This window comes from Sciurus vulgaris (genome assembly GCF_902686455.1).
Source record: "Sciurus vulgaris genome assembly, chromosome: 14".
Taxonomy (NCBI): domain Eukaryota; kingdom Metazoa; phylum Chordata; class Mammalia; order Rodentia; family Sciuridae; genus Sciurus; species Sciurus vulgaris.
In genome coordinates, this window is record NC_136475.1 from 46,152,152 (window position 1) to 46,177,903 (window position 25,752).

General features: G+C 33.1%; 1 protein-coding gene across 7 annotated transcripts in view; it reads left to right on the top strand.

Moving 5' to 3' along the window:
• USP34 (ubiquitin specific peptidase 34) overlaps positions 1 to 25,752 on the top strand; it is a 217,160-nt gene that overhangs the window by 83,044 nt on the left and 108,364 nt on the right. For all 7 annotated transcript variants that reach the window (XR_013758957.1, XM_079109670.1, XM_079109669.1 and 4 more), the window contains 11 exons: positions 645 to 760; positions 851 to 978; positions 8,102 to 8,191; positions 11,046 to 11,141; positions 15,000 to 15,082; positions 18,588 to 18,742; positions 19,036 to 19,149; positions 20,868 to 20,967; positions 21,097 to 21,256; positions 24,122 to 24,248; positions 24,398 to 24,545. Coding sequence is in view for 6 of the 7 variants with exons in the window: in XM_079109670.1 (XP_078965796.1) it covers positions 645 to 760; positions 851 to 978; positions 8,102 to 8,191; positions 11,046 to 11,141; positions 15,000 to 15,082; positions 18,588 to 18,742; positions 19,036 to 19,149; positions 20,868 to 20,967; positions 21,097 to 21,256; positions 24,122 to 24,248; positions 24,398 to 24,545 (1,317 nt within the window). In the remaining variant the exon portion in view is untranslated. The remainder of the gene's footprint in view (positions 1 to 644; positions 761 to 850; positions 979 to 8,101; positions 8,192 to 11,045; positions 11,142 to 14,999; positions 15,083 to 18,587; positions 18,743 to 19,035; positions 19,150 to 20,867; positions 20,968 to 21,096; positions 21,257 to 24,121; positions 24,249 to 24,397; positions 24,546 to 25,752) is intronic.

Genomic DNA, 25,752 nt, shown 5'->3' on the forward strand with positions numbered 1-25,752 from the left:
TAGGGAACATTTGGAGAGGTGGAAAGTGTTCTAAACTAGATTGTGGTGATGGCCACATAGTTCTCAATTTAAGGAAATCATTATACATTGTATAGTCCAATAGGTAAAGTTCAGAGAAACAAAGCAAAAAAGCATTTTTGGTTAATGTAACAAAAAGTAATTATTTAGTCTAGCATTCAGGAAATTTGAATTAGTATAATAGAATCTTCTAATTTAATTGAATGTTTTGGGAAAATCTTTTGATAAAAATAATTTGCCCTTTCTAATTATAGAAATTATAAGAGATTATGCAGAAGGTCATCTAGAGGAATGCCCGTTGCTTAAAGATTTGATAACCTATCTTCTTTACACTTGTTTCAAGTATTTATAATTAGATAACCTTGATATATGAAAAACACTAGTCATATTTATTAGAAATAGTAGAAGGAAAGGCAAGTGAATAGTTAGTTCACATTAGCCTTAAGTCTAAACAATTCTGTTTGGTTTTCATTCATAGGTAATTGTGCTAGTAGGTTTTTACTTTGTGATCTAAAAAGAGCTTTATTTTTACACTTTTCTTTGGGATTGTTAACTTTATGAATGCTGTAATTCCCAGTTTCTTTCAATTGCATTCATCTACAGTCTGTTCTGTTTTGTCCCTTTAGGACCTGCAGTTCATAAACATCAATTCAATAGTAATGCTGTGACAGACATTAATTTGGATAATGTTTGCAAGAAAGGAAATACTTTGTTGTGGGATATAGTCCAAGATGATGATGCTGTAAGTTATTTAATAAAACCAAAAGAGTACAAAATTACTGCACAATACAATCAGGATAAATAATAATGTTATGCCTATACTTTTTTGTAGGTTAATCTTTCTGAAGGATTAATAAATGAAGCAGAGAAACTTCTCTGTTCCTTAGTATGTTGGTTTACAGATAGACAGATTCGAATGAGATTCATTGAAGGTTGCCTTGAAAATTTAGGAAACAACAGGTAAAGAGGAATTAAGTTCTTTACAGTAAAATTTGTGCCTTATTGATGAGATGTGGTCTTTTCATAGTTTTTAATGTACTGTATTTTTTAGTTATGATTTTCATATTAGGTTAAAGATTTTTTTTTTCCTTACACGCTTAATATTTCATCACTTTTTTTAAAAACACTTCAGCATTCTTGGTTAGATTATCTACAACAGAAACAAATAATATTCTCTTCTTGATTCTGGGAACTCAGTGGAGACGCTTTGTTTTTAAATTGCAATTAATTTTTTTTTTTTTTTAAACTGTCCCATGTTGTATTAAAGGAACCTACAAAAGAAATTAGACTTGGTCTAAAATATAAACATTTTAGAAGTAGCATTGCTTGTCTATTTGAGTGGATCTTTTTTTGTCTCAGTTTCTATAGTGTATAAAAGCATTAGGTTAGTACCTCAACTGGCTAAAGTACATTTAATATATATAGTTCACAGATATCACTCATACCTCAATAAAATGGCTTAAAAAATACAAAATGGGCCAGACGTCAGGGCACATGCTTGTAATCCAAGCGACTTGTGAGACTGAAGCAGAAGGATTGTAAGTTCAAAGCCAACTTCAGCAATTTAGCAAGGCGCTAAGGAACTTAGTGAAAAACAGTGTCACAACAAAAATTATGAAAGTGCTTTGGGGATGTGGCTCAGTAGTTAAGTACCCCTCTGTTCAATCCTCTTCACCACCACCTCCTAAATACAAAATGGGAGCTATGAGTTTAGCTCAGTAGTAGACTATCATGTCTACCATACATGATGCTCTGGGTTTGATCCCCAGTACTGCAAAAAACAAAAACAGGCGAGGAAAAAAAAAAAAAAGTAATCCTCCCTCCCCCAAAGGAGAAAATATGCACATACTATACATATGACCATGTGTCAATATCCAGAAAATATAAGGAACTACAAAAATTAGCCAAAAATATATTAAAAAGTAGGCAGTACATTGTATGTATATAGATCATGATCTCACTCATATTTGGATCTAAAACTTGATCTTACAGAAGTCGAGAATAGAATAGTGTTTATAAGATAGTACAATAGTGTTTACCGTGTAGAAAGCTTAGGGACAGTAGTGATGGGAATGGGCACATCAATGAGTACTAAATTAGTTATATCTGATCAAGAAATTCTGGTGTGCTATTGTACAGTAGGGTATCTATGGGTAACAAGAATGAATTGTACATTTCAAAACCTAGAAGGAAGAATATTAAAGGTTTTCATCATAAAGAAATGATAAGCCAGATACCGTGTTTGAGGAGGTAATGTTTAACCTGATTTAAACATATACAATGTGTCGAAATATCATATTACTCTATTAAAATTTAGTTCTTACATATCAGTTAAAAATAGATTTAATTTTTTAAATTGGGTTACTTTTTTCTGTCTTGTATATGTTCTCACGGAGGCTCAAATAATCGCAAGTTTGATTCTTCAGTGTTTTTCCATTGGTACAGTGTCACATTTCCTTTGGTTTACACTGTTTTGAAATCGTTCAATTCTCTGATGTAGTAAAAACATGGTTCCTGTGTGTATATATGTTGACAGTTCAGTTATAAATATGTTGTTTTTATCTTACATATGCCTGCTGTAAATGTCTAGTTTTATTGAAAATCTAAGTGCTTTAAAGTATTATTTTTCTCTAATTCATTTAGGAAAAATATATGTAATGTTTTCTCCTTGTGATTCTTCAAAGGGCTATAGTTTCAAGGAGAGTAGAAAAATTGCTATTTCATTCAGGTGTAAGAAGCACCTAATAGAACTCTGCAGTACCATTTAAAATAACTGAATAGTCTTTGTAGAGCTATCTAAATGCCAAAAAACATTTAGAATAATTGGGAACTTTACCACTGAGCTTCACCCTCAGTGGTATTTTTGAGAAGGGGTCTTGCTAAGTTATGTTGTCAAGGCTAGCTGTGAACTTGAGTTCCTCCTGTCTCAGCCTCCTGATTTACTGGGTTACCAGCATGTCATTCTTTTAAAAGACTATTTTTGGAGTTGGGGAGATAGCTCAGTTGGTAGAGTGCTTACCTCCTAAGCACAAAGCCCTGGGTTCAATTCCCAGCACAGCAAAAAAAAAAAAAAAAAAAAAAACAACAACAAACTACTTTTAATGGCTGGATGTTATATCATCATTTACATAGATTTTGTATCAGTTAATTATAAAATTTTAAGTATTTTATAAGCCTTTTTAAAAAATATTTAGTTGTCGATGGACCCTTATTTTATTCATTTTCTTATATGCGGTGCTGAGAATCAAACCCAGTGCCTCCCACTTGCTAGGCAAGTGCTCGACCACTGAACCACAATCCCTTAATGAGCCTTTTTTGAAAGCACCATTTTTAAAAAGTGATATATTATTAATTTACATGCATGTGTGTTTTTATACCAAGACCCAGTAATTCCACTTTTAAGTATGTACCTAGCAAATATATCTAGATGGTCCACAGAATACTCAAGATTGTGCATTGCAGTACTATTTAAAATACCTTATATTCTTTGTATAGCTACCCAAATGCAAGAATCCACTAGAGTGAATAATTGGGGATTGTTCAAAGAATGAAATAGCAATAGCAATCAATGAACTATTGCTGCTTGGAACAATCTCGAATACATAATGTCAAGTGAAAGAGGCTAGATATGAAAGAGTATCCATATTCAATTTAGTTTAAAAACAGGTAAACTTGTACTGCCTTGGGTTTGTATTTGGAAGGGGTGACAGTGGAGGCTTCTGGAGGGTAATATTGCACAGCTATATTTATATCAGAATTTTGAACTGTACAGTTAGATCTGTACACATTTAAGTAAAAGAAGCGAAAGATGAAATATGCAGCCATTTAGAGTCCTGTTTTCTTAGATTACAATGATGATACAAATATACCCTTACAGATCCAGCTTTTAAAAAGAAAAACAGTGCAAGAAATAAGCAAGAGTATAGTATCCAATATTATTTTGGGCGGGAGAATTGTGATATATTTTTCTTCTTGTCTTTATGTCTTTATGTTTTCCATTTTTTTCTACAGTGAGCATGTACTTATTTTATGAATAAGGAAACTTAATAAATTCCAAAGGAAAAATTTGTGTATAAAATGGAAAAAAAATGTCAATATGGAATTTTTTAAATTAAATTATTATTTTCTCCCCCCTCCAGTTGAAAACATTATTCATTTGAGGTAACCCCTGTACCATAATTATAATCATTTAATGGTTTACTGAATATCTAGTAAGCATATCTGTTGTGTTGTAGTTAATTTTGTCTTCAAACTACTCAATTGGTTGCTATTTCTTGCTATTACTGGGAATAGCATTAGTCATATGTGATGGTATTTTGTGGTATTTTCAGCCTGTAAAACATGCATGTTCAGTGTATAACAGCCAAAATTAGTGGATTTTTTAAATGTAAACATTAATCTGGGTTTTCATATGAACCTGTGATTCTTAGTGGAGGTGATTGTTTCTGCTTAGGCATGTCTTAACTTGTAAGTGGGGGTTGGGGTTATTACTTCAGGTCAACAATGCCTTCTACAATGTAGAAGACAGTTTCCCAGAAGAAAGTTTCCAGCCTGAAACCTCACTAGTGTTAGAATTAAGAAACCTAAACAAAAGATTGATTTCTCTAAACCTAACCTTCTGAGTTATTATCATGGTAAGAGAGTATGTGGCATAGTGTACTGTTAATTAATAGAAAACAAATCGGGCACTGCAACTTCAATTCATTTACTTTAATCCTGAAATATGAGTAAAATAATCTTTCCAGTTCTTTACTTGCTGTGGTTGGTACACCTGCCAGCATTTTTTCTTCTTTCCTTCCCATAGACCCCTGAAGTTAGCATTCTACCACTGACAACACCTCCAGCCTGCTTTGCCTTTACTATGGTCATAGTTTATTTTTTACAGTGAACTTAGGTGTTTTTGTATGGTAAACTCGGATCTTGTGAAATACAGAGATCTGAAAAGGAAAATTAGAGTCTCCCATAAATCACCCATAATTCTGTTAATACAGGACTACTATAAATGCTTTTAAAAAATGCACCTATATGCCAGGCACTGTTGTCCATACCTGTAAAGATCTCAAGTTTGAGGCCACACTCAGCAACTTAGTGAGACCGTGTCTCAAATTAAAAAATAGAAAGGGCAACTTTGTGAGGTCTTGTCTCAAATAAAAAAAAAAATCAGAAAGGGCTGATGATGTAGCTCAGTGTAAAGAATCTGCTAGTCAGTCTATAAGCGGGCATGGTGGTGCAGGCCTGTAATCCCAGGGATTCCTGAAACTGAGGCAGGAGGATTACAAGTTTGAAACCAGCCTGGTCAACTTAGTGTGATCCTGTCTTGAAGTAAAAATAAGGGTTGGGGATGTAGCTCATGGTGAAGTGCCTTTGGGTTCAATCTCCATCCTTGGGTGAGGGCTTCTGTAATCTCTTCTGTGATATGTGGACCTATATCTGGGGCACATTTAGCCTCAGGCAGATTGTTTTGTAAGGCACAGAATAAGACTTCAGCAGTACAGAAAGTTTAGTGTTAGGCATAGAAATATATAGTTGATAGGCATTCATACATTGAAAGAAAGATGAGGCAGATAGCAGCTCCCATCATGAAAATTCTGTTAATTTTTAGTTTACTGTTTGTTACCAAGGATGTGTAAGATAAGACTGCTTCCCAGTGAGTAAGAGTCAAGTAAGCATTTGGAGGCATCTTTGAAATTCTCTGTTCTCCCAAAAACCAAAATGAGATTTTTCTGGGAATTTATCCATTGAGTTCCTTTTTTACTTTTCTTGAGCTATTTTTAGGTACTTTATCCATGTGTTCAAATTTCTTGCCTATGTGTACAAGTCATTTCTTGAATAAAATCATTGCATGTGTGAGAGATCCTGTTTGCTTAAATAGAGCTGTGGGCTGGCCCATAGCTTGAGATCCTTCTGCCTCAGCCCCCCAAGTCTCTGAAATTAATAGGAGTGCACCACATACTCAGTGCCTGTTTTTGTTGTTGTTGTTGTTGTTTTGTTTTTAAGACACATTTCATGTCAACTTTGTGCTATTTATTTATTTATTTATTTATTTATTTATTGGCGTTACTGGAGATTGAGTCCATGGTGCTGTCACTGAGCTATATCCCCAGTCCTTTTTAAAAAAATTGTCGAGATGCCATCTTGCTACTTGCTGAAACTTGCCTCAAATTTACAGCCCTCTTACCTCAGCTTCCTGAGTAGCTTGAATTATAGGATTATGCCACTCTACCTGGCCAAGGCAGTATGCTTTGTAGAAACATATGTCTTAAAATGTGGTGTTTAGAATCAGACACAGTGGCATAGACCCTGGGTTAAATCTCCAGTATGACTAAAGAAAAAGAAAAAAAATATATAAATGTACGTGTGTGTGTGTGTGTGTGTGTGTGTGTGTGTGTGTGTGTGTGTGTGTGTGTTTTCTGGAAATGAGGACTGATCTGGGCCTTGCACATGCTAGGTTTGTACCCTATCACTGAATTAAACTACTAGCCCATTTTATTTTGTTTTATTTAAGATAGGGTCTTGATAAATTGCCCAGGCTGCCCTCATACATGGGATCCTCCTGCTTCACCACCTTAATAAGTAGCTGGGGTTACAAATCTGTACCATCATGCCCACTATATAGATGCCTTTTTTTTTTTTTTAAACTGGGGATTGACCCAGGAATGTTTTACCACTGAACTACATCCCCAGCTCTTTGCATTTTTTAATAGGAGAGAAGATCTCATGAAGGCTGTGATTGTATTTTTTCCCCCACACACTTTTTTTTAATCGGTGCATTATAGTTGTATATATTGATGGAATTTATTGTTACATATTTGTACATGCACACAATAATAACATTATAAATGTTTCTACCCTTGTGGCATTGTTTCTCTTATGTTCTACTAACTGTAGTTTCTTTTGTCATCATCTAGTTGTACTTTTTTTTTTAATCCCCTTCTTTTGATTATTGGGGATTGCCCTGGGGCACTTTACTGAGCTACATTCTAGTCCTTTGTATTTATTATTTTGTGATAGGTGTTGCATAGTTACTCAGGTTGGCCTTGAACTTTGAATTCTCCTGCCTTAGTCTCCTGGTTACAGGTGTTCCCTACCATGCCTGGCTCTCGTTCTTAATTTTGTTATGTAGCATTTTATACTGTTGGTCTTCCTCCTTCAAAAACTTCATGTTTAAGTTCTTCAATGGTTCATTATTTAAGCATGTATTATAAGCATGATTTTTTAACTGATAAAATTATGGGTCTGCTCTTGTAGAACACATTCTGGTGGTAAACATGTTGAATTAAAAAAACTCTTTAGATAATGGTAAATGAAAGAAGTAATGATGTTGAGATGAGTAACAGGTCTATGGGACAGTGGAAAGGTTTTAATTAATATGGATTTGTCCTAATGAGAGTGATAGGAAGGAGTCATGCAACGATTTACACAAAAATCTTTCTAAGTAAACACATTAGCAAAGGCTTTAAGGCATGAATATGCTTTCTATGTTGAAGGGGTAGCAAAGAGGAAGATTGGAAGGAATTTAAGTTAGATTGATGGGAGGAATGCAGGCAGTACAAACAGAGGCTTGGATTTCAACTTAAGTACTTTGGATTTTATATTCAGAAAACAATACGTTTTTATTTTCTCTCTTTTCTCCTACTGAGAATTTATTCCCCAATGTTTATTCCCTCCCATTACAGAAGCACAATCCTGTGTTTTGATGTGTGTGTACACATACATACATACATAAACACCCAGATACATTTATATAAATACACCTTTTTTTTGGTCATCATGTGAAAATTGGGGGAAAAGTGGTAACAATAACTTGTTAAAGAATATTTTCATGGAAATAAAATACCTTTAAATGTTCTTAATTTATGGCGTGCTTTCTTTTAATGTCTTGGTTTGGAATTTTAAAACTTGGATTTCTTGCTCTATCTTATATGAAATGAATTTATACTTCGGGAAAAATTTTTTTTTTGTGTAGGGAGTATATTAGACTTAAAATTCATTGAATGAGTTTAAATGAATTTCTGTTAGAAAAAAAACTAGTCACTCATAGTTAACTTTATTTCATTCTATAAATATGTTTTTGCTGTTTCAGATCAGTAGTAATTTCACTTCGTCTTCTTCCAAAATTGTTTGGTACTTTTCAGCAGTTTGGGAGCAGTTATGACACACACTGGATTACAATGTAAGTAAATAAAAGAACAGTATTTCAAAGCTTGTTTTATTCCAAATTGTAGTTATCTGACATGGTTTGGAATAACTTAACTGACTTTATACCAGGAAAATTGAATTTAATATGATTTAAACATTTTCTTAGCTTTCTCTGTCACAGCACTGTGAAGACCATGTCTCGCTTGGTAGAAAAAAATCAATGGGTTTTGTTTTCTTTGAGAATAATATTGTAACAACATATATTCTGCTTCTAGGGAGAAGACCTAGTACATGTGCTCACAGCAGAAGATGATCCACAATAAAATAAAGCATGTTTATTTATGAAATTCCTTTGAATTTATTAATGAAATCTTCTTGAATTTGTTTATGAATTTTTTTTCCCCTTTTAATAGAAATTGGTTCTAGATATAAGATCATATTAGGGGAATTTTTTTTTCCTTGAGGGGGACCATGCTAGAGGTAGAATCCGTGGTCTCATTGTAGACAAGTGCTCTTCCACTGACCTACGTTCCAGCTTATTTTATTTTAAGAAATGGTCTTGTGGGGTGGGAGGGGGGCAAGAATGGAGGAAGGAAGGACTATATAGAGGGAAAAGAGGGGTGGGAGGGGTGGGGGGGAGGGAAAAATGGGGGTGGGGGAGAGGGAAAAAAAATAACAGAATGAATCAAACATTACCCTATGTAAATTTATGGTTACACAAATAGTATGCCTTTACTCCATGTACAACCAGAAAAACAAGTTGTACCCCATTTGTTTACAATTAAAAAAAAAAAAAAAAAGAAATGGTCTTGCTTAGTTGCTCAGCCTCTCCTCCAATTTGTGATATCCCTGCCTCAGCTTCAAGTAGCTTGTATAACAGACCTGTGTCCTTGTGACTGGTTTACGGATAATCTTGACAGGTTATCTTATTGCTCTTTTTTTTTTTGGGGGGGGGGGTGCTGGGGGTTGAACCCAGGGTCTTGTGCTTACAAGGCAAGCGCTCTACCGACTGAGCTATCTCCCCAGCCCCTATCTTATTGCTCTTTAAAAAAAAATTTTTTTGAGTTGTAGATGGACATGATACCTTTTATTTATTTATTTATTTTTTTATGTAGTGCTAAGGATCGAACCCAGTGCCTACATGTGCTGGGCAAGGTACAGCCCCAATCCCTTATTGCTCTTTTTTATTTATAGAGAATTTACAGTTAATAAATGTTAAAAGGATTCTTTCAAGGATAGTATTATCATATGAAAGAACTCTGAGCTACTGTGGTTACAATATTGTCATTAGTATAACAAAAACCTGCCTTGTGCTGGGCGCAGGCCCTGGAGGCTGAGGCAGGAGGATCCCATGTTCAAAACCAGCCTTAGCAATTTATCCAGGCCCTAAGCAACTTAGGGAGACCCTTTTTCTTCCCTTTTTTTTTTTTTTTATTGTAAACAAATGGGATACATGTTGTTTCTCTGTTTATATATGGAGTAAAGGCATACCATTTGTGTAATCATACATAAAACATTTTAAAAAAGGACTGAGGATGTGGTTCAGTGGTTAAGTGCCACTGGGTTCAATTCCTGGTACCAAACACAACAAAACAAAAACATCTCCCTTTGTTAATATTATCTCATAAACTTTTCTAATGGCCCATATTTTAAAATTAGGGACTTTGCCCTGAATCTTTTATCAATTATTCAGGTAACCAGTAAGTGGACTTGAACAAGTCAGGTTACTTACTGAAGCCATGAAACAAGTATTTTAGAGCTGATTCCATGTTTAGTTTAGTTTAGTTTTGTTTTGTTTGGAGCTGATTTCAAACCCAAGTGTTACTGAATGTTTTCTTCTTTCTAAACTATGCCTTCATTGAATGATTGGCAAGTCAGGAGTTACCTATATCGAAAATACAGGCCAGTTGCTGTGGCATATACCTATAATCCCAGAGACTCAGGTAGCTGAGGCAGGAAGATGGCAATATCGTGATCAGCCTTGGCAATTTAGCAGGGCCCCAAGCAACTTAGCAAGATCCTGTCTCAAATAAAAAATTTTAAAAAGGGCCTGGGATGTGGCTCAGTGGTAAAGTGCCCATGAGTGAAACCTCCAGTGTCCACCTATCCCCCCCTCCCCCATAAGAAAGAAAACAGCAATGGCAAAGAAATGATATAATTTTTTATTAAAACTTTTGAACATAAAAATAAAATTTTATATGTGTTGCTGGGATTTGAATCCAGGGCCTCATAAATACTAGTCAAATGCTTTATCACTGAGCCACAAATCCAATCTGGACTTTTGGAATTTAAATATTTATTTATCTAAACGTTTTAACAGATTTATTATTACTAAGTGTTGTGTGAAACAGTATGTTAATTATGGAATATCTCAATGTTTTTATCACTTTTTAGATTTAGTATTTCTAGATTGTTTTGGAATTTAATACTGGGGCATTTCTTTAATACTTTTTAAAAAATATCTGTTAAAAAAGTAAGCACAATTGGCAATTTGAAAGACATTAATTAAACTTATATTGTATGCCTTCTGTATGCCAGGTATACTGTTGAAAACTGTTGCATAATAACCAAAGCACATAGAATGGAATGATATATTATTTTAAATGTCAACTCATAATAGAAGTCTACCAGGCATTTTATCTTCTTCATAGGTTTTGAATACTTTGTGATTTGAAAAACATTAACTGTGTTAAATTTGTAGAAATTAACAAGCATTGCTTTGTCTTTTCGTCATTTCAGCTATAAGTAAAACTTGTAAATTTTTGATTATTTGACATTTTTACATGCAAAGATATTTTAGATAAGCGTTTTTTTTTCCTCTTCAAGCATGCGTTTTATACTGTTACCCTGCTCTCTTTAAAATTATTGTTTTCCTTTAATTGGACCAGGTGGGCAGAAAAAGAACTGAACATGATGAAACTCTTCTTTGATAATCTGGTATATTATATTCAAGCTGTAAGAGAAGGAAGACAAAAACATGCACTGTAAGTACTTTTCAGCTAAGTTAAATATGAGTTTACATGTGGATTACCTTTCCTGTGAAGGATAATTTTACCGTTTGTATTTTTTCTCTTTCATATAGGAAATAAATATAAAAGTTTATGTAAAATTTGTAGAAGAAAGAAATGCTAATTAGCATGTCTTTTTAAGTTGAAAAATTACGATGTTCCTCTTACAAGTCTTAGTGAAGTTAGCTATGTAAGTTTTGTAGGTTGGTTAACATTTATTACTGAGATTTATTGAAAATAATTGTTTTTAGGAATGAAAACTAAACATTCCCTAGAAATTTTTAGAATTTTCTTCATGTATTAGGGCATTGGTTTTAAAATTTGTAAATAATTTACTTCCAGATAACATACTTAACATAGTTAAAACATTTACATTTTTTTTTATGATTGAATACTATCAATATATATTTTAGGACATGTAGATGGTTTCAAAACTGGTGGTATTACTGAGTAATATTTTACTTTCTCTCTTGTGGGATAAGAATTGGTAGAAACCAAGTAGTAGTGTTTAAAACTTTTTGTAAGGAGACGCATGCCTAAATGCTTAGGAGGAGATATATACAATTCAGATCTGTTAGTGAACTTAATGTTCTGGCATTATGTCCAAGTCAAAGACATCACCAGTTTAGTGTCAGTATCAAGCATATCAGTGAATAAGTGAAGGAGTGAGTCTTTTTTTATTTTTATTTTTTAATTTTTTTTTTTGTAGTTGTAGGTGGACAGAATGCCTTCATTTTGTTTATGTGGTGCTAAGGATCGAACTCAGTGCCTCACACGTTCTAGGCAAGTGCTCTGCCACTAAGCTACAGTCCCAGTACGAAGGAGTGAATCTTTTTGAGAAAACCTCCCTATGAGCGGAAAGTGGGCAAACTGTAGAAGTGTTCCAGACGTTTTAGACCTTTAATGAATATTCACTTCCCAAGATGAATTCACTCATTTTCCCTCATAAATAATTGCCTTCTGTAGATTTTGCTGTTACCTTTAGGGTACCACTGACTGTCCTGTTAGTAACATAAAACTCTTAAATTTGTAGGAGAGCTTTTTGCTATTCTTTTTATTTCCAACCATGAATGATAGTGATAGCAGTTAAAAATAATAGCTAGTGGTATGGACTGATGTCTGAGTGAAAGATTAAGCATTCATTGATATTTACTATGTACCACTTACCATTTTAAATGTTAAAGGTACAGAGAAACCCATTTGGGGTTGACAGTTTCATTTTGCAAATGCAAAAATTGAAGTTATGAGACAGTAGCCACACATTTAATACAGAATGGAGTCAGGATTTGTATCCAGCCATTTGGTTCTAAAACTTGTATTTTTGGGGGCAGGGCAGAACTGGGGATTTTACCCAGGTTTGGGGTGGAGGCTGTCTACTATAGAGCTCTATCCTCAGCCTTTTTAAAATTTTGAGATGGGATCTCACTAAGCTCCCAAGGCTGACCTCCAGCTTGTGATCTTTCTGCCTCAGCCTCCTGAGTAGCTGGAATTATAGGTGTGTGCCACTACACTGGACTTGGAACTCATATTCTTAAGAGCTACATTATATTGCCATCAGTATCTACCTATATTTGTACCAAAATATAACCATATCTTCACAAATTGCCCCTCAAATTACTGTTTTTGTCCTGATAACCAGCCTGATAAGTCAGACTTTTTACCTCAGTCTCCTCCTGTGTTCCTTTCTTATCCCAGTCAAATGAGGCAGGCACCATAGTATTGGAAGAATGCACATGGGCTTTGAATATCAGAAAGCCATGGGTTTAAGTTATGACTCTATTATTTTAATCTTGTTTCAGTTATCTTTCTAATCCAATTATTTTACAAGTATTTGTAAGAATGAAATGATATGAACTGTACCTGGCATATAGTAAATTACAAGTTGTGGTTATCTGGCTAAAACAAAACTATTTGTATTATGAAATAAATAAGAATTCTGCCTTTTACCCACATTTAGCTTCCACAGCATGGAAAATAAAATACCAATGTCTTCAGCCTGGCATTCTGAATACCATGAGATCTAAACCCAGTTAACCCTTCTTGTTTCATTGTTCAGTGACTTTCAAAGGCAATTTATTCTACAAGCCTATCAAATTATTTTTGAAGTTTTTTACCTAAATTTACTCCATTTCATAGCTTTTCTTACAAAGTTCTTTATACATTGGATATGTTCTTTTAAGACCTTATTAAAATTCTATTTTTCAGAATCTGTCTCTTTATTCTTTTAGGATATAAGAATAATACTGGACTCCTTAATCTAAGCATCTCCATACATCCTCTGTAAAAATCGTAAGATAAATAAGGACTACAAACGAAACCACACATAATCCACATCTTCAGCATTTTTAGGAGACAGAATCTAAATTACCTGTCAATGAAGAAATAAACACTGAGTTATAGTAGATCCCCAACATAGTCACAAGTCACTGAATTTGAAGAGTAGGAACAAGAGACTAAAGAGCAGAGAATGGGAGACACAAATTAATTGTACTCATTTAGTGCCCAGAAATGAATGCAGGTCTGAGAAGTGGTTGTTCACTGTATTGACTACAGGTTAGCTGCTCCCTTTGTAAATGAAACCAGAGATAGGACCTCACAAAAGCATTCCTTCTAAGTGAAAAAAGAGAGGAGTGGTGCTCCTTGGAAACAAGTTTTATATTTCGTAGGGCACATTACTGTATCCTTGGAACGTTCTGATCTGCCTTGTTTCATGGTGTTTTAGGAGAAAACCCAAAAACAAAGAACTGTTATCTGAATTCTTTTATTATGCCTCCCTTGTTCTTTCATGCCAAAAAAGAGGATTGTACATTTGTTTATCTGTGTTAAAGCATATTGGTTTCATGAATTTTGGTCCCCTTCCACGCCATGGGGATTATAGTAGGAAATTATTGAGATTTTCACCTAGGAAAAAAGTTTGGGACATGAAAAATAATACTTCATCTCTTTAAAAGTTATGTAATTTCTTGAATCCTAGAGAAAACTGTTTGTTTCAATATTGAGGCTACAAAGAATTTTTGTAAGCATTGGTTATGAAAGATTCATGACCAATGGGGAGACTATTTATTGTCCTATATTCTTTCTAATGTGTGAAAACCATGCGTAAACCCGAGAAAATCTGTCAGCATTCATTTCAATTTTAACATCCCAAATAATTTTCCTGGCTAGTATTTTCAGTAGATCTCTGATGTAGCAGGCAGAGTCCTTTGAAAATACAGTTAGGGACTGGACAGTGGGATCTGTACATGAGAGGACAGACTGAACCCATGACTTCTAGGGTAATGAATCTCATATTCTGAAATGCAGGTGTAGGAGAAGGAGAAGTATGCGGAATACAAAGGTACTTTGTAAATGACAACACTGCATTCCTCATTTGTCTGGGATTGATGTCCTCTAGACTCAGGCTTAGAGGAATGTCTTAACACAAAATAATAGAACTAATGGATGATAGATTCTTCTTTGAGCCTCTACTCCTAGGCCTCTAGATCTGAAATATGAGTTATAGATATATAGATTTTTACTTGTTAACTTCTAGTTTATTGATATATTACATAATGAAAAAATGATTTATATCTTTTGTTCTGCTATTGAGGTCTGTCATATACTTATCTAATTTGAAAATTAGTTTTGTTACAGTTTGAAGATTTTTATACTTAATAACAAGTTTTAAACATTTATGATGAATATTTTTTGTTTAACCAACTTCACATAATTGAAATAATTGCTAATTATGAATTGTTACAATGAATTTATTTTTTTTAGTTATGGTTGGACCATTAGACCTTTAAAAATAAGAAATAGGGTCTTTTATTTAATTATTTTAATGTCCTTTTATAGGTACAGCCATAGTGCAGAAGTTCAAGTTCGACTTCAGTTCTTGACTTGTGTGTTTTCAACTCTGGGATCCCCTGATCATTTCAGTAAGATTTTCTTAATCTGTATATTTTAAAATCTTATAGTACACTTGGAAGAGTCTAGTTAAATTTACTCATGCCTTTCAATTTTGACAGTGATTATTCTAAATGTATTTAAATTATATCAACATTTAGAACTTTATAAATACAATTGAAATTCCTATTTACATTTTAAATACATTTTTCCAGGGTTTTGTTTTTGTAATCTTTTATAATCATTTTTAAGAGTTGGTTTCAGATCATTGAATAAGCACATTACCATTAGTGTTTTCTTGGAGGCTTTATGATTTATGATCATAATATTGAAAATAGTTCTCTTTTTCACAACACTGTATTTCCTAAGTTCTCAAACACCATGTTTTTATTAGGTATGGTAAGATGAGCATGGCCCTCACATTCTCTTTCTGGCTTCCATCTCTGAATGATAGTTCCTCCATGTATTAAGAATCCATTTCAAGGACAAAATATTTGGGATAGGACAAAAATCACTGTAGGCTGACTGAATCTTTCATTACCTTTTGTTGTAGAATATTTTTGTCACTAACATTTATGAATAGCCACTGTTATCATCAGTGTTGATACATTTGGGGACCTCAGTTTTGTTTTTATTAAAATTGTGTCTCAGGTTAAGTTTTTGTTTGTTTGTTTTTAAGTAAGACTGATTTGATATATTGAAGTATGTGGACCAAATCTGCATGTTAGTTGTTCTCACCAGAGATAAGGAAGCTTCATTTCTGCTGACTGAAGTTTCTCATCTTTTGCAATACTGATTTTATTCATCTTTCTCATGCTACATTTTTTTTTTTTTTTTTTTTTTTTTTTTCCTGTGTGTCTGTGCCAAACCTCATTTGTTAGAAGGACATTTTTTTCTTTTGCTTTGGTTAATGCAGTCAGACTGATGGTGTCTTGGTATCTTGAGATTATTCATCATCACTCTTTCAAGTCCATATGTGTTCTTAAGATACATTATATATTTCTCTTTATTTTTTAAGTCTACAATCTTTTTCTCCACATTCAAACTATTTGTAACAAATGGCACTAACATTGTGATACAAGAATTCCCAAAATTTAGCCACCTTTTTTTTTTCAGATACTGAGGATTGAACCCACGGGTTTTACTACTGAGCAACATCCCTAGCCCTTTATTTATTTATTCTTTTATTTATTTTACCTTGAGACATGGTCTGAGTTGATTAGGACCTTGAGGAATTGCTGAATGTGGCCTGAGAATTGAAATCCTCTTGTCTTAACCTCTCGAGTTGCTAGAATTCCAGGAATGTGCCACCACCCCTGGCAAGGCACCTGTTTTTGATAGGAAATCTCTGTTCCTTGTTATTAAGTCATTTATGGTGCCCAATTATGATGAATAACATCCAAGAAATAATAATATAAAATATAACAAAACCAGTTGTATGCAGAGATATCAGACCAAAACTGATGTGATCATTGTAAGTAATTACAGATAAACATTAAGTTTTTTTATTTTACACAATTTAGGTTCTCTGTATGGGTTTATAGTAGCTACTGTCTAGACAAAGTCAAATAAAAAAGCATTTCTTCTACAGTATAGTTGTAGTTCTCTTATTGGTACAGTACCCATTAACTATAATGTGTTTACTTCAGTCATATGTAATTGCATCAGATGTGTTTATATATAGATTATCAGCATACCAGTAAGTATTGTTCTTTGAAAAATTTTATAACATCTGGGTGTTGTGGCACATGCTTTATTATCCCAACTACTTGCTTCTAATTCTAGCCACTTGGGAGATGGAGGTAGGAGTGTCTCAACTTCAGGAATATGATTTATTTCTTCTTTTTTTGTTTTGTTTTGTTCTGTTTTTGTTTTTGTTTTACCTAGGATTGAATCCAATGCTATTCTACTGAGCTATATAACCAATCCTTTCTGGTTTTTATTTTGATACAGGCTCTTGCTTGTTTGCTGAGGTTGTCTTTTGACTTAGAGTTATCTTGCCTCACTCTCCCAGGGCCTTGTGATTATAGGGGTGTGCCACTATAACTGGCTTCAGAATAAAATTTATTTCTTTCTTTATTTTTGGTATCAGGAATAGAATCTAGGAACACTACCACTGAGCTACAACCCATGTTCTTTTTATTTTTTGTTTTGAGACACTCTTGCTAAATTGTTGAGGCGGGCCGTGATCTTGTGGGCTTCCTGCCTCACCCTCCCAGATTGCTGGAATTACATGCATCAGCCACTATGGCTTCCTCCAAACAAAATTTAGAAAGGACTGGGATGTATCTCAGTGATAGAGTGCTCTCTCACATCCGTCCTCTCTTTCTCGCGTGTGTTTTAAGTTTTAATATACATTATGGGTTGTTTGTAGTGTACTATGTCTTAGGAGCATGTATTCTTCTTGGATCAAATAATCTGCATATTAGTGGTTTGAAAAACAGGATACCTTTTTTCTGATGTTAAACTCTCTAGATAGTGCTGTTAGTTCAATATTTTCTAAGTTGTTTTCCACATTCTGGAATTTGAGTTTGTGGTGATTCTACCATGTATCCATGTCCCTTTCTATTCTGGGGAACCATTCTAGGCTTTGATATGTTTTATTATTTACATTAGAAATTCCTGTGTTGCTTTTTTCCTAACCTTTTGGATTGTCTTATACATATCCGACTTGTAATTTCCTATAGCCCTTAGTTTCTAAATAGTTCTTCATCTGTATTTCTTATACTTCGGTCAAAGTACTATGCAGATTTTATCTCTCTAGTTTGTCTCCCTAGCTGCTCTTGTCCTGGTGTATTGCTGTTGTCTGTTTTACAAAGTTCCCTATAGTTTTATTTTTTTCATCATAAGAATTAAATTTTTATAGTTTATAAAATTTATTACTATTATTATCATCTCCTATGTATAGAGAATGGCCTTTGAATATTTTATCCACTCTATTTGTAGTTATTTGTAGTCCTTAAGCCATAGAAGTGATTCCTCAAATTTTGGTATTATATGCCACAAACATTTTTATGAGGTAAAATGATATGTTCATATTTTAGCGAGAATGATAGTTTAGACCAGTTGTCTCTTCTAGAATACTTTATAACTGGTATGCTTTCAAGTGACTTATATAGGTTATATTCACATTTTGAAAGCATCTTATAAAATACTTTTTATAAAATGTTTGAAGAGCTGGCTGTGGTGATGTGTTTCCGTAATCCCAGCAACTTAGGAGACTGAGGCAGGAGGATCACAAGTTTGAATCTAGCCTGTACAACTTAGTGATTCTGTCTTAAAATTAAATAAAGAAGAGTTGGGAATGTAGGTCAAAGGTAGAGTGCTCCTGGATTCAATCTCCAGTACTACCACCAAAACAAACAAAATTTTTTTTAAAAAGCCTGTATGTCCTTCAGATTTTTGACTGTATGGGTGCTTCTATTACATTGTATTTGGAGCAAAACGTATGTGTGCCAAGATTCAAAATTTTCCAAACAGGAAATTGTAAAAAATTGTGATTCAGATAGTAAATGCTACATACATATTTTTACCTAGGGTTAAGTTTAGAGCAAGTCGACATTTTATGGCATTGTTTAGTAGAAGACTCTGAGTGTTATGATGATGCGCTCCATTGGTTTTTAAATCAAGTTCGAAGTAAAGATCAACATGCTATGGGAATGGAAACCTACAAACATCTTTTCTTGGAAAAGGTAATATCCTTTCCTGTTAGTTTTATTGTTTTTCTGTATTCCTTTTCATCTTTTGAAATATGAATTCTCTAATATTTTTTCTTTTTGTCCTTTTTTGACATTTTTTTAAAAACTAGGTAAATGTACTGTTTTGGCAGTCATTACATAATTTTTTGCCACTCAGATTTTGCTGTAACTTTTTCCTTTATTTGTAATTACATGAGTACTTCAATTATTAAATTTGTCAACTTATATATAATAAAATACTTGAAAATAATTATCTCACTAATCTAGATTTAACATTTTTCCCCAAGATGCCCCAGCTAAAACCTGAAACAATCAGCATGACTGGCTTAAACCTGTTTCAGCATCTCTGTAACTTGGCTCGACTGGCTACCAGTGCCTATGATGGTGGTTCAAACTCTGAGGTATGATTTTATAGTTATTGTTAGATTATATTAAGCAAATGTGTGGAATTTTCCTTTTCTTCAAATTAGATTATCAAATAATTCATTTACTAATTATCAAATAGACTTTTTTTTAGTATTCAATGGACCTTTATTTTATTTATTTTTATGTGGTGCTGAGGATTGACCCCAGAGCTTCACACATGGTAGGCAAGTGCTCTACCACTGAGCCACAAACCCCGCCCCTCAAATAGACTTTTAGTCTAAGTTTGAAAAACTTTATCTTTTGCTTTTTAAACCAAATTTTTTTTTCATTATCAGAGATAACTGTAGAAGTGCTTGATGAAAACCTATTATACTTCGATTTATAGAAAAGAAGCCATCTGAGTGCTCTTTTAGTCTCCTAGAAATTCCTAGATAATCATGTACTTTATGTGAAATGGTAGGTTAATTTGTCTCAAATCTGATTTTTGAGCTACTTGATGTGTAGCTAAGTTCCTCCGTGTAACCTCTTTTCTGGATTAACATCTTCATAAATCATCACTTTATACTGAGGCATGATATTGAATTCATTAACTGAATACTTTTCCAAATTGCTAGTCTTGTTTTTAAATTAAGATTATATTTTCCTAATTTCGTGGAAATTCGAAATTGTTGATCGCATTATCCTTCACTTTCCTAATACAGATTGTTACTTGGAAAGCCTTCTTTTTGAGAATTTTCTAGTTATAGTAACTTTAGTTTTTGGTAGTATATGTTTTTCTTTAGATTTTGGTGTTATGTTACAAAGAGGAAGGTAAAGAAAACTGATGTTAGTCTGTATGGTAAATAATAATTGTATCTAGAATTTTTTTTAGCATCTTGTATTTCTTGTTTGTATAATAGTGTGTGGTTTTATTTATTTATTTTTTAAGTTTTTGTGAAAATTCTTACTTTGTATCACTATGATAAGTAATTTCAGACAACTTAGTAGATTTGATTTACCTAAAAAGTAGTCATGCTTTTGAGATAGTAGTTCCTTTTAAGTAGACGATATTAACAATAAAGGTGTTCAGTCACCTATTAGATCCACATTTCTTTACTCTGCCCATTTTTTGAGAGCTTTTACTTCTCACTTCATACTACAGTTTTTAGTGAAAATGATATTTTTTAAAAAGTATTTTTTATTTGTAGGTGGACATAATACCTTTATTTATTTTTATGTGGTGCTGAGGGTCGAACCCAGTGCCTCACACGTGTTAGCCAAGTACTCTACCACTGAGCTATAACCCCAGCCCAAAAAATGTTACTTTTGTCATGTCATAGTTAACATAAATTTGGGTAGTTTATCTTTTAAATGTTTTGTGAATACATGAAAGTGGTAGCTTTATCAGTGTAACTTGGATGAAAACATTGAAATGTTGTTCTAATTATTCCCTGCGTTGATTTTATTCTTTGTTTAGTATTGTAGAGATGTGAGTTTTTCCTACTATGTAGTCATAACTTATGAGATAAATATATTAACTGCTTTGAAAATATTTTTTAGAACCAATGCAATTAGTTTAAAAAATTTCGTACAGGAAAATTACAAGGCTTTCATAACATCATTTTATTTAATAACTGAATAATTAGAATTATCTTTTTAATATTTTATAATAAAACTTTGTTGTGTGATTTTAAGTTTGATACTTCAGTCTTCTGATAAGTTTCAGCATTTCACAAACAAAATGCAGAGATGTCCTCATATTTTTGTTCCCTAGCTATGTGGTATGGACCAATTTTGGGGCATTGCTTTAAGAGCCCAATCTGGTGATGTGAGTCGAGCAGCTATTCAGTATATCAACTCCTATTATATTAATGGTAAGTGATTTGAAATATTAATAAGTAATCATTTATGTGAGGATATTTGGTTAAACTATATTTCATTTGATTTTCTTTAATATATCTAAAAAACACTAAGATTAAAACGTGTGAACATCTGGCTTTCAGGTAAAACAGGTTTGGAGAAGGAGCAAGAATTTATTAGTAAGTGCATGGAAAGTCTTTTGATAGCTTCTAGCAGTCTCGAACAGGAATCACACTCAAGTCTCACCGTTATAGAAAGAGGACTGCTTATGCTGAAGACACATCTGGAAGCGTTTAGGAGAAGGTAATATTTTAATGCTACACTTTTAGAATGAATTTCAGTTCTTTTAATGCTGACAAGTCCAAATGTGTTCTTAAACCAAAATTTTTGTTGAGTGCAGAGAGAAAGCATAATTTACCAGTAATACATGTAATTAATTTTTATTTAGATTCTGTACCCATTTCACCGTGAAATAGGCAATGTAGTTTCCTTGAAAAATGTTGTAAAAGCTTTAAAAATCAGTAGACTGAGCAAATATGCATGAACAAGAATCTATGGTCAAAATTCCATTTCTAAACAGGTATTAATTATGATTGAAAAGGCAGAAACATCACTACTAAAGAAGGTTACATGTAAACCTCTCACGAAGAACATCAGATAATCTTTTTCATAGTTGATTCAAGTTGAGTCATTTGTTTCATTTGCTGTTTTTTTTTCTTCCTGGACTAGGAGACAGTATTTTAATTTTGAATTTCCATTTACCATGGAAACATGACCAAAAAATTCTGTGTTAATGAATATCTGTATAATTAATTTAGACATACCCTGTGTAATACAGAAATAAAGCAAATTAACATTTATGAATATATCAACTGAAAAGAAAGGTGAGTAGATAGTTTTAATTAAGAAATTGTTTGTTAAAAATCATTAACTGAGTAAATGTAAAAGTACTAAGAACTGTGTTGAAAATTTGTTAAAATAACTTCTTTCAACTTCAGATCTTAGTTAGATATTGAAAGATATTACAAGTGATATTTATTGACTTTTTTTTCTTAAAATATCAGGAAATATTGAATAAGAAAGGTACCCAACACATTCCTTATATACATTATTTCATGGTTTGAAACATTTGAACATTGCAGAAATCTTTATTTTGATTATGATTGCAATTTGTAAAAATAGAACTTAAATAATTTGTTTTCAGTGAATATGTGAGAGAACTTTTTGATCCCCCCTGCCCCTCCAATGGAACCTTCATCATGCCTCCTTACTTTCACCACTTTAAAAAATTAGGTAAATGTGGTAATGTCTCATTCACATTAATAAAAACTCAATATATATATCATAAAAATCAGATATTAAACTAAGATACCATGTGACAAAGTTTCCTCTTAATTGCTCTCTTCCTATTGGAGATAGTTACTTTAATGGTATGATACCATTTCTTCCAAAATTTTTTTGTTTGTGTGCTGCAGAAAACAAGTAAGACCTATAGATTCAAACCATTGAAATTTTACACAGTGTTACTAGTACCTAACATTGTAATTTCTACTTTTTAAATACCAGAGACTTAGGAGGCTGAGAGAAGGATCTAGAGTTCAGAGCCAACTTTAGCAAAAAGCGAGGTGCTAAGCAGCTCAGTGAGATCTTGTCTCTAAATGAAACACAAAATAGGGCTGGGGATGTGACTCAGTGGTTGCATGCCCCTGAATTCAATCTGGTCCCCAGTACCCAAAACAAACAAAAAATTTGTAGAAGTACATTATTTTTTGATACTTAAGTATTGTTTAATGGTCCCCAGCCTCAGTGTCCCTTCTCAAATGTATAAATTTTGTTCTGTCTCATGAAAAAGACTGATTTTAGTGTCCTTGACATACATCTTTGTATTTGTTTATGGTAAAAATGAATGTTGATGTTAATTTATATAAATACTCATTTTGTGAGTAACTAATGAACTAAGAAATAGGTAAAACCAAAGATTAAAAAAGCTAAGCAGAGTTTCTAAAAGTTTATCTGCATATTTTCATACAAATTTTTGTCCAGTAAAATATCAAGTGCTTAATATGTTTAGTGGTAATTGAAAATTGCCTAAAATTTAGATTGAAACTATAGAATAAGTATTTTTTTGTATATTCCTTATATGAAGAGAGTGAATAGTAATAATGTCTTCAAGGGCTTTCTTCTTAGAAAGAGATAAATTTATAATATTAAATAGTGGTTTTTAATGAGATGTGATTTTTGTTTCCCAAGGGACAGTAGTTAATGTTTGGAGATAATTTTCCGTTATTACAGCTTGGAGATTCTATTGGCATCTGTTAGGCAGAGTCCAGGGATATTGCTAAATATCCTACAGTGCATGAGATAGCCTTTCTTCTTCCTGATAATAGTAAATTACTAGGCTCAAAATGTCAGTAGTGCCAATATTGAAAAATCCTGGTCTTGAAATTTACAACTGAAAACATTATTTTAAGATTACTCTTTTGCTCATTTATAGAACCTAGACATTGGGTCATGTATAAGTAGTAAGATCAGTCCATTTATTCCTTCTTTTTCTAAATCTGCTAATTAGTTTTAGACATTGATTTTTTTTTTTTTTTTTAAATTCAGGTATGTGCTTTCTGTCTCCACCAACAAAAAATAAGTTAAAAATTTGACAAGTTATTTAGTGTGTGTTTTGCTAGCTTCTTTCATTTGAAATAGTAGTCTATTTTACTGTTTTAGCAGTGAGGCGTTCTGATAGGCTGACTGACATAATTACTAGACTATATTTCCATCTGTGAAAAGTATTTTTTGTATTTTATGAATGTTGGAATGATAACTTGATGTTTCATTTACCCAACTTTTTTTTTTCTTTAGTTTTTTTTTAGTTTTTTTTAATCCCTTCAGGTGCTTGTGTTTCCTTGTCTCCCTTTTATATTACCAAGTATCTGCCATGGGATTTTTCCTCCCAGTGTTGTTTCTTACAGATTATTTTGTTAGGGTCTCTTGGCTATATTCATTTAAGTCTGATTCAATATAACTGAACCTCAGCCTAAATTTAGTGTTATAAATTGGTATGTGCTGGAATCTTCTGAAAACTTTTCCATTTTGTAAACATTATAAACTTCTGTGACTTTGAAATGGTTTAAAATGGTATCCTTCCTATGTATGTTTTTGTCTTGTCTTTAGGTTTGCATATCATCTGAGACAATGGCAAATTGAAGGCACTGGTATTAGTAGTCATTTGAAAGCACTGAGTGACAAACAGTCTTTGCCCCTAAGGGTTGTATGCCAGCCAGCTGGACTTCCTGACAAGGTTAGTTACAGAATTTTTAATTTCCAAATTGATATCATTTCTCAGTTCAAATATCTGTGTCGGGTTTTTTGTTTGTTTGGTTTTGTTTTATTTGGTGGTGGCTGTTTTTTGCTTTTGTATTTTTAAATTGGTTGCATCTCATATTTCAGATGACTATTGAAATGTATCCTAGTGACCAGGTAGCAGATCTTAGGGCTGAAGTAACTCATTGGTATGAAAATTTACAGAAAGAACAAATAAATCAACAAGCTCAGCTTCAGGAGTTTGGTCAAAGCAGCAGAAAGGGAGAGTTTCCTGGTAAGTTTAACAGTTAAAATTTTAATTTTATTTCTAGGTTCTATTGTATAGCAACTGAATTTAGTCTATTTATTGCTATGGTAGCAGAATCCCTCAAACTGGATAATTTATAAAGAACTGAAATTTATTTCTGGGATATTGGGAAGTATAAAATCAGGGTGCTAGCAGCTGGTGACCGTTGCTCTGTTTCCAACATGGTGCTCTCTCACATTGCAGAAGGTGTAAAGCCAAAAAAGAAACACATTTCCTTTGTCAGATTCTTATATACAGCTGTTTATCCATTCATGAGAGAGGAGTTTTTGTGACCTAACAACTTGCAAGAAGACCCCACCTCCTAACACTAATCGCATAGGTGATTAAATTTCAACAAGAATTTTGATATGGGACAAATACTCAAACCATAGTAGCAACTTTAAACCTATAAAGGCTCACTAAATAGGTTTCCTTCCCCGTTGGTACCATAACCTTTTAGGTTTGAAATTGCTGACAGATGTTTAAGACATTGTTTGCAAACATTCTTCAAGTTACCCCATTTTACCCAGTGAAAATTTTCTGCCTTTTTGATGTATTTTATTTTTACATTTTCTGAGCACAAGAAATTATTTTATGTTCAAATCTGAACCACGCCTCTTACCTTTCTTCCGAAAACGTATCATATTAGGAACTTTTTTAGGTGAGCCTCAAACATGAATTTGATTCCTCCATTATCTGCTAGTTGGTTTTTACTGTCTTTCCCCAGCACCTAGAATATGGACTACTCAGAGAAATGACCATGAAAAATGTTACATTTTACTTCTAATATAAGGGACTGAAATAATAACGTGTTGAATACAGTTTGAGCATATCTCATGAAAATATGAAATACTCTGAAATGTAAACCATTTTGAGCACCACATGAAGTTCAAAAGGTTTTGGATTCTGGAGCTTTTTAGATCTTGAATTTTTTTAAAAAAAATTAGTATTATTTTAATTTTAATTTTTACAGACTGCACTTTGATTCATTGTATACAAATGGGGTACAACTTTTCATTTCTCTGGTTGTACACAATGTAAATTCACACTAGTCACGTAATCATACATGTACATAGGATAATACTGTCTCAGTCTACTATGTCTCCTTCTCCCACCCCCTTCCGCCCCATTTTCCTCTACACCATCCAAAGTTCCTTCATTTTTATCTTGCCACCTGCCCCCCACCCCTGCCACT